Genomic DNA, 10,133 nt, shown 5'->3' with positions numbered 1-10,133 from the left:
AACCACACTTCCACATGCCTGATATCCAAAGAAGACGAAGTTAACCCATGGCACCAAAAACTTGGACATCTACATCTGAAGGGAATGAAAAAGATTTTGTCAAAAGAAGCCATCAGAGGTATTCCAAGACTCAAGATCTAAGAAGTTAAATCATGTGGTGAGTGTCAAATTGGAAATCAAACCAAGATGTCACGTCTAAAGTTACAACATCAGACGACTTCAAAAGTTTTGGAACTTCTTCATATGGACCTAATGTGTCCTATGCAAGTTGAGATCCTTGGAGGGAAAATGTACGCCTATGTAGTTGTTGTTAAATTTTCAAGACTCACGTGGGTGAATTTCATTAAAGAAAATTCAGATGTCTTTGAGGTTTTCAAAGATCTATGCCAAAGGATTCTAAGAGAAAAGGAAAGTGAAATGATCAGAATTCGAAGTGACCATAGAAAGGAATTTGAAAATAGAAGATTTGATGATTTTTGCTCCTATGAAGGTATTGGTCATGAGTTCTCCTCTCCTATCACCCTACAACAAAATGGGGTTGTTGAACGCAAGAACATAACTCTCCAAGAGTTAGCTAGTGTCATGCTTCATGCCAAGCATCTACCCTATCTTTTTTGGACTGAAGCAATAAATACTTCATGCTATATTTATAATAGAGTTAGTCTAAGAACCAATACATCAGCTACTCTCTATGAATTATGGGAACTAAGTAAGCCTACAGTCAAATACTTTCACATTTTTGGAAGCAAATGCTACATCCTAGCTGACCGAGAACAAAGAAGAAAGATGGATCCCAAGAGTGATGAAGGTATACTTCTGGGATACTCTATAAACAGCAGAGCCTATAGAGTCTTTATATCCATAACCAAAGTTATGATGGAATCCATCAATATAGTAGTGGATGATAATATCTCAGAAAAAGCGACTGATGTTGAAGTAGATGTCGAGACATCATCTCAACAAATTAACTTAACTGAAAGTGAGGAAGGTATTGAATCAGATAGTGAATCAGGAGGCGTTGGACCTGATAACCCCCAAGTCAACAAAGGTCCCTCCATCAGAATATAGAAAGACCATCCAACATATATCATAATTGGAAACCTTAACGAAGGGGTCACCACTAGATCTAGAGATGTGATTTCAAATGCTTGCTTTGTTTCTAAGTTTGAACCAAAAAATGTGAAGGAAGCTTTGACTGGCGAATTTTGGATCAATGAAATACAAGAGGAATTAGGTCAATTTATAAGAAATGAAGTACGAGACTTAGTTACTAGACCTAAAGGAATGAATGTTATTGGCACAAAGTGGATCTACAAGAACAAATATGATGAAAAAGGGATTGTAACAGAAACAAATCCAGACTTGTTGCTCAAGGATACACTCAAATTGAAGGGGTCGATTTTGATGAGACATTTGCCCATGTTGCTTGCCTTGATTCAATAAGACTATTGTTAGGAGTAGCTTGTTTACTTAAATTTAAACTATTTCAAATGGATGTGAAAAGTGCTTTCTTAAATGGGTACTTGAATGAAGAAGTCTATGTTGAACAACCTAAGGGGTTCATAGATCCAAACTTTCCAGGCCATGTTTACAAATTAAGGGAAGCTCTATATGGATTAAAGTAAGCACCAAGGGCTTGGTATGAGAGGCTCACTGAGTACCTTATTAATAATGGATACATGAAAAGAGGAACAAACAAAACTCTATTTGTTAGAGAAGAGCATGGTAAACTCATGATAACTCAAATATATGTTGTTGACATTGTGTTTGGAGGGATGTCGAACCAGATGGTACAACATTTTGTCAAGCAAATGCAATATGAGTTTGAAATGAGTCTTGTTGGTGAACTGACATACTTCCTTGGGCTCCAAGTCAGACAGGTGGATGACACTATCTTCATCTCCCAAAGCAAGTATGCCAAGAATATATTGAAGAAGTTTGGCCTGGAAAATGCTAGCCATAAAAGGACATCTGTACCAACTTATTTTAAACTAACCAAAGATGAAAAAGGTATAAATATAGATCAAAGTCTGTACAGGAGTATGATTGGTAGTCTGCTTTATCTCACAGCTAACATACCTGACATTGCATTTGTTGTAGGAGTCTGTGATAAATATCAATATGAACCCAAAATGAGTCGCATTACTCAAGTGAAAATAATTATGAAGTATATCAATGGAACCGGTGAATATGGAATGATGTATTCTCATAATGCAAACTCCTTACTAACAGGATACTGTGATACAGATTGGACAGGCAGTGAAGATGATAGAAAAATCACTTCTGGAGGATGTTTCTTTTTGGGAAATAATATCATATCGTGGTTCAGTAGGAAGTAAAATAATGTGTCCTTATCTACAATTGAGGCTGAATATATTACTGCAGGAAGTAGTTGCTCTCAATTAATTTGGATGAAACAAATGCTAGAAGAATACAATGTCAAGCAACATGTCATGACATTGTACTAAACAACTTAAGTGCTATTAACATTTCCAAGAACCCTATTCAGCACAACAGAACTAAGCACACTGGTATCCGTCATCACTTTATTAGGGATCTGGTGGAAGACAAAATTGTCACTCTTGAGCATGTAACTACTGAAAAGCAACTGACAAACATTTTTACCAAAGCTTTAGATGCAAACCAATTTGAAAAACTAAAGGGTGAATTGGGCATTTGCATGCTTGAAGAATTATAGCAATTACTGAAGGGAGAAATGGAAATCAAATTTTTTCTTCCCTCCACTTAAGTTTGCACAAAACTCGAAGTCCATTATTACAACCTTTCTTATTTTCCCAACACTGCACCCTAGCCACCTTCACGCTAACCTCTACATTCTCTCTCTCAAACTCGTTCTCAGACATCTTCTTATCTCCATCTCTTCTCCACCGAAAACATCCAAAATGTCACAACCTTTTGTCTCATTCCATGCAAATCCTCCAAAGAGAAATCAAACCCTAAAAATATTGGCATTGTGATAGATCTCTCTGATGTCATTATTGATGTTGTTCCCATTTCGATCGTTCATGTGCATGCAACTCCCATGAGAAAGCCCAAAACTTCATCTTAAAGAAAAGGCAAGCCTACTAAAGTAAGTACCTCTTCCACTTCCTCCATAACTGCTAGAAATATGAACGACCCTGAACCCCTAACTGTTATGAAGAAACCCATATCCATGACTAGTTTGTATCTCGATCCCATCAGCATTGAACCTAATGTTGATATGTATAAAGATTGTCCCACTATGACAAAAGTTATGGAAAATGTCGAAGCTTCTAAAACAAACAATAAACCTAGATCTGTTACTACCTTGAGTAAATATAGCATGACCGTTGCTGACAGAGACGATGTTGATAAGAATATTCGTGTGTTTATCTCTCAAGTATTGGGGATTGCCCCCAAGAGAAATTTCGTATCAGATGTCTCCACATCCTTGGCCCAGCCAGATAAAAATATAGGGAACCCTAGAGATAATCTTGATGTGCATGCACCTACTTTGTCTCCTGAGAAATCTCAAGACAAAGAAAGGTCTGAAGATGTAACTAATGAGCTGGGTAACAAAGATAAAAACCATGTTGATCAACCCACTGACATTGTTAATATTGAGGAGTTGGACTCTGATGATGTTCTTATTGGGAAAAGACTGGCTCCTGGCATAGCTAAAAGGTTGAATAACAGAAAAGGCTAAGCTGTTGGATCCTCCAACACTCCCTCCAAATCTGTCAGGAAGAAAGATAGTGTTGGTCCCACTAAAAGATGGAGCAAGGTGGTTACTCACGTGTCTAAGAAGAAGTCCCTGAAAAGGAAGGAAGTTCCCTATAAATCTAGTGAATCTGATCATGGTTTCAAACAAAATGTTTAGGACATCATCTCTACTTCCATAAAGCAAGCCTTTGGGAAGAAGATACCAACTAATATTCCTGAAGTTCCACTTGACAACATTTCTTTTCACTCTGTTGAAAATGTTGAAAAATGGAAATTTGTTTACAAAGAAGGTTAGCACTGGAAAGGGAATTGGGGAAGAATGCTTTTGAATGTTAAGAGGTTTTGAGTTTGATTCAAGAAGATGGTTTAATGAAAACTGTAATAGGCTTTGGCAAGTGCTATGAAATTCTTGTCAAAGAGTTTATTGTGAACACCTTCAAGGAGTGTGACAATAAAAGGAGCAAGGGAATCAGAAAAGTGTATGTCAGAGGAAGATGTGTGGATTTTTCTCTTGAAATAATCAACAGGTTCTTAGGCAGAAATGAAGAAGACCAAGCTAAAATTGAAGTCTCTGACAATGTCATCTGCAAAGAGATTACTGCTAAGAAAGTAAAGGAATGGACAAGGAAAGGGAAATTGTATGCTAGTGCCATGAGTGTCAAGTATGTTGTTCTCTACAGAATTGAAGCTGCAAATTGGGTGCCAACCAATCACACCTCTAATATAGCTACTGGGCTAGGTGAGTTCATCTATATTGTTGGGACTAAGTCAAATTTTTATTTTGGTTCCTATGTTTTTGATCAGACTATGAAGCATGATGCATCTTATGCTGTGAAAACGCCAATAACTTTTCCCTCTTTGATCTGTGGGGTTATCCTGAGTCTGCACCCCATTATATTAATCAACTATGAAAGTACATGTAAAAGGGACCCTCCTCTCTCATTGAATTACAGGTTGTTCACTGGGAAACATGTCACAGACATTGTCATGACATCTAAACAAACTCCTTCAAGATCTATTGACAGAACAAGCATCCTAGCTGAGCTGAAAGACACCTGTAAGACTTTGGATGAAACTATAAAAAGTTGTATTGAAAGGAAGAGAAAAATTGAAATGTTGATTAAGGCTCTGTCTGAAGAATAAGGTGGTGTGAAAGATGATGGAACAGATGAAGAAGAAGAAAAGGAAGACATGACTGATGCAAGTGATGAGAAAGATACCAACAGTGATGAAGATTAATGATCTCTATATCTTTTGTGTGTTGATTCTGATTTTGTTTCTTTTGTGGGTTGTGCCCTGGATTCTATTTTGTGCACTCTACAAGTGCTCCTTGGTTTGTAAACTCTTTTAATCTTGTGTGACTTATAGTTTTGGTTTGGTTAATGTAGTTTGTTTGTTAATTTTATGGCTAAAACAGGGGAGTATATGTGTTTGAATGGGTATTGCTAGTAGTGAGCTATGCGCTCTGCTTCTTGTCCCTCTTGCTCCTTGATGCGGAACATGTGTGGATATGAAGGGGGGGGGGGGGGGTAACCCTTGGGGTAACTCAGCCCGTGGTTCCGATACTCAGTGGGATCACATGATTCTGGTGTTCATGATGTAATGAACAATGTCCTGATATCTTGTTTAAAAAGGAATTATTTTCTGGTGTGCTAATGTTTTTGTTATACAATATGAGGCATGTTGATTCGCTGTACCCGCCTCTGGTGACTGTGTGATAAAGGATATCATATGTTTTCTTGTTGATATACATCCTTGTTTCTATCCCTTCTATTTATTAACAGTTGACTGTTGCAAAGTTTGTTTTAGCCAAAATTTACCAAAGGGGGAGATTTTTATGTTTGTCATATTCTGATTGGATGCATTTTAGAAAAACAAGTATATATGACAGATATTGAACAAGATGTACTGACATGTTGTTTCAACATCCAGCGTAACCGAGCTTAAGTTGTTTGTGAGATTTAGTATACTATTGTGCGTTTTCCTTGTACCTGAAGAATATCGTATCTTGACTTATTTATGAAGTAACAATGTCAAGATATTTCAGGAAACATTTGATTTGGTTGAAATCATATATTCAGAAGAGTGAGTAGAGATCTTGGATCTGTCGCAAATCAAAGACCGAAGCCCATGCCTCTCACTGATATTTATAGAGGAGGTCTAAACCGAAGAATGCATCGAAGCAGTGCAATATTTTGTTATCATTAGGGTTTTGTGTGTGTACTTTGTGTGATACATTCGAGTATCACATTGATCTTTGAATAGGACCTGGTATATTGATTTGTAACTAATAATCCCCTAGAAGCTTTTAGGAAAGAGTGGATTGTGTTCTTCAGTTGTTAGTTATCGTGTGGTTTAGGGAAGTGAGAGGGGTCTCGTATCTAGGTGTGTCCTAGATAGAAATATCCACAAGTAGAGATTAGGTGAGAAGTCTATAAAACCTGAGGTTGTTTGGGACTTCAAACTAATTTTGTGATATTGGAATTCCTTCGTGGCTTGGTAGCCCCCAGATGTAGGTGACGTTGCACTTAACTGGGTTAACAACTGATTGTGTTATTTACTATTATACTGTTATATTTATCCTACTATTATACTGTTATATTTATCCTGCTATACCGGCAGACCCTGCTAACTTTGATATTAAGAATTTTGTGCTTTCAGGTCTAAGAGACAATCTGTTCGAAGGGAACAATATCAGAGATCCATGGGCTCATCTTGCACACTTCTATGAAATCACTTCGATGTGCAAGCCTGATGGTGTCTCAAACGACCAGGTAAAGTTATGTTTGTTTGGTTTCTCACTCATTAGAAGAGCTAAAGATTGGTTACCATGCCATCCAAATGGAACCATTCGAACATGGAAGGATCTAGAGGATAAGTTCTTGGAAAGGGTGAGGGGTGGGGGGGGGGGGGGAGTGTAAGACCCCAATTTTGTCCCTAAGATCCCTCATGGCATCATAAGCATTGCATTGCATAGCCTCAAGGATCATTAAGCATCTTGGCTTCCTTTCCCTTTGGGTGGGACCTCCTTGTGAGTGGTTTTTGATCACCAGGCATGCTTGTATTGTATATCATTGCTTTTATCATTTGTGTTCACTAACCAAAAGCACAAAAATATGTCATTAACCTTTTTGTTTTGTAGCATCAAGCAAGCACAGGTCAAGCACTTCAAAAGCATCCCTTGTGCAAGAGCTGAGAAATTTTCCTTGGTTTAAAGACCACATGATCATCATATTGAGCTTACATGAGCTAAGGGTTCATTTTGGAGCCATTTCATCAAGGGTTTAAGGCTCAAGTTCATCAAAGCATGTCAAGGTCATCTGAGGACCAAATAACCAACTGTGCAGTCAACCGAGGACTTTGAGGATGGGGAGATGAATTTAAACACCTCATTCATGTTCAAACAAAGTCCATTTGTCATTTCAAACATCTATCTTGAAGATTTTGAAGTCATGGCAAAAGTTTCCAAAAATGGAAAGTGACCTGTAATTTCAAGTTTCCAAAAATGGCAAGTTTTTGGTCCACATTCAACTTGACTTTTCAACATTAAAGAAGCTTCAAATGGATTTTTGGTGATCATGAAAGTTGAATATCTTTCTCTCCCATTTTCAAAAAGTCCTAAATCATGTCCATCTGATAATTGGTTGAGAAGTTATGGCCAAACGATCACAAAGCATACATGGAAGTTCAACATGACATAACTTTTGATTCAAAACTCCAAATTGGTCCACTCTTTTTGCAAAATGCTCCTTGTGACCAATACTTTCCAAATGAATCATTGCCTTGCATGGAAGAAGCTCATATGACCACTTGTTCATACATGTGCATTTTGGAGGGAATTTTGATAATTCAAATTTGGTTGATCATGCAAGCCAAAGACCAATTCCATGATGATTATTGAATGATTTTAAGTGAATTTTAACCTTGCATGGGTACTGTTCACGTGTAGCATGTGCATGCTAGCTCAATGTGCATTTTTGCAAAATACCTCACATTTCACTAATCATGTTTAGCCATTGCCTAATTGGATTTTCAGTGTGATTAACAGGTGATATAAAAGCAAAACCCTAACTGTTTTGTAGAGGAGAAGCATTTTAGATCTCAAATTTCACATTCCCTCCAAAATTTCTCTCTCTTCGAAATCCAAAATTCTTCACACAAACCTTTATTTTCTTTGTACATTCATGATCCTGGAAGAATTCTGAGCAAGATCCAACCACTGGTTTGAGGAATTGAGCAAGATTCGAGCAGATTCATGAGCATTCACATATTGATAGAACTTGAAAATTGAGCTAGATCCAAGTGCTTTCAACCATTACTTCTTGCATCAAGCTTCAAGGCAAGGATATTGGAGTGAATCTGGAGCTCTAGAGCAGTTGAACATGCGATTTCAGTGCATTGCATTTCAAGTAGGTGAAAATTTCATCATCTCATTTTTCCAATTTCTTGTTACAGTTGTATAGACCCTGTTACATAGAGCATGCTGATATGTTTAATTTTGAAAATGGATGAGAAACGAGTTTGCTAGATGAACTTTCAGTTTTGATGTTCAAAATGTTTTTGCTCGATCCGTAGAATCCATGAGGTTTTAGGTTGTTTTAATGTGATATTCGTGATCTACGTTGCAAGAGCTTTCCAACCATGTATGATTTATCAATTTCTGGAAAAAATTTCGTGAGATCCGCCGGAATTCCACCGGGGAAGACGACCGGAACCACTGTTCCGGCGTCTCTGCGTGTTCCTAGGGTTTGTATGCGTGGCGTCTGATGTGTACGCTGGCTTATCATTTCCATTGGCCTTGATTCGTTTGACTGGCCACGCGTGCTGTTGACTCGCTTATGTGGCTGCCACGCAACTTAATGAAACGTTGCGTTTCATATCAGGCGCTTGTTAACCTTGCTTGCGCGTGTTCGATTCCTGGCATGTGTTTTCTGAATATTAATCTGAGTTTTGTCTTCCCTGTGTGCGTGAGTTCGATACCTGCTTGTGTACATTGCTAATTTTGTTTGAATTTCATTTTCCCTCCATATTTCATTTCATTATTTCATATTATTTTACTCAACTTTGAAAAATAATAAAAAATAGTAGAATGATCCAAATTGACTCCAATTTTTTTTTTCACATTCTTGTTTTAGTGTCTAGTTTTTTATAGGATTAATTTCATGATTTGTTTGTTTCTGGTTTTTTATTTGGTATTTTTTGATTGAACCTTATGCCAAATTGATATGCTACATTCATTGCTTTGTGAAATGCTCATCTTTAATCCAATTGATCTTAAATTTTGCATGCTTGATCTTCACATGTGATATGATTTTTGAGAATTGGTTTAGAATATTTATCATATGATATCACTGTTTTGGACACATGAAGATATTATGTGACAATTTGTGTCACATTTTGGGCATTGCATTTGTGCATTTTTGTTCACCTATCATTTGAACTCTTCTGGATCTAATTTTTTGTACATTGTTTGTTCATAACATGTTGAGTTCACATAAACAATTTCATGGACATTGGATGCTTTTCTGTTTTGATTTGGATGTCCATTTTGTGCACCTTTGCTTTACATTGATCATTTGATGCCTTTGCCTTGTGAATTGATGCCGGTCCTTTTGAGGACATCTTGCGACATGTTTAAATTTGCTTTGTGAAAAAGATTGACTTCTGTTTTGATCATTTGATTTTGTTTTGAACCTAGTCTTTGTACTAGTATTTTGTACATAAACTAATTGTGCTTTGTGTTTTAGGTTTGGACATTTAGCATTGATGATTGGTTTGGTCTCACTTTGTGAGATACAAATGATTTGAATTCTAACACATTGCTGTTTTGTAGGATTCTAAGTGATAGGCTTGAGCTAATTTGATTGCTTGGCCATTGCTCATTGATTTGTGCCACGGATTGGTTTCACTGTTTGTTTTCGGATTGGTTGTCTGAGATATTAACTGTTTAGCTTTTGTACAGGTACATTAGTTGCTAGCTTTTAGCTCTTGCTTGAGCTTTGGATTGTGGTTGATACACCATTTAGGTAGCTATTCTCTTACTCCATGTAGTCTGGAAGTCCTGTCACCTTTTTGGCAGGCATTTGGCTGAAGTCCTCCTTAAGAGGCTCTATTTGTGATTGTTTACATTTGTGCCAAAGACCTCCAAGCGAGGCATGTTACTTGATAAGTCCTCCTAAGCGAAGAGGCAATTGACGGATAAAAGGGATTAGTAATCAATCCCCCGTTATTCAGTGAGTCGTTCATTATACTCGCACTACGTGCTGATGCTCTTGAACAAGCACCCAAGATCTTTGTCCAATGTCTGTCAAGTGGAATAGGATCCCTCTTTCTGGATCCCCACGCTTTCTTTATCATTGAGCTCACCCAGGCCAGGGTTAAGAGCATGAGGTCTTATCCTCATTTCCATCTTTGATCAGCTTCACCCT

General features: G+C 37.4%; 1 protein-coding gene across 1 annotated transcript; it reads left to right on the top strand.

The window, feature by feature from the left end:
• Positions 1-4,074: 4,074 nt before the first annotated feature.
• LOC127131743 (uncharacterized) lies at positions 4,075-4,944 on the top strand. Its single transcript, XM_051060660.1, has 2 exons — positions 4,075-4,762; positions 4,850-4,944. Exons 1-2 carry the CDS (start codon positions 4,075-4,077, stop codon positions 4,942-4,944), a joined length of 783 nt encoding a protein of 260 aa, XP_050916617.1.
• The last annotated feature ends 5,189 nt before the right edge of the window (positions 4,945-10,133 follow it).

This window comes from Lathyrus oleraceus, chromosome 3 (assembly GCF_024323335.1).
Source record: "Lathyrus oleraceus cultivar Zhongwan6 chromosome 3, CAAS_Psat_ZW6_1.0, whole genome shotgun sequence".
Taxonomy (NCBI): domain Eukaryota; kingdom Viridiplantae; phylum Streptophyta; class Magnoliopsida; order Fabales; family Fabaceae; genus Lathyrus; species Lathyrus oleraceus.
The sequence above is the reverse complement of the archived record's forward strand: the minus strand, read 5'-3'. Positions and strand labels throughout refer to the sequence as shown.

What these genes read in the sequence shown, in the direction of transcription:
- LOC127131743 (XM_051060660.1), top strand. Translation starts at nt 4,075, where the DNA reads ATGAAAACTGTAATAGGCTTTGGCAAGTGCTATGAAATTCTTGTCAAA. An exon ending in AGCTGAGCTGAAAGACACCT is followed by an intron (nt 4,763 to 4,849) that starts GTAAGACTTTGG and finishes CTGAAGAATAAG; the next exon opens with GTGGTGTGAAAGATGATGGA.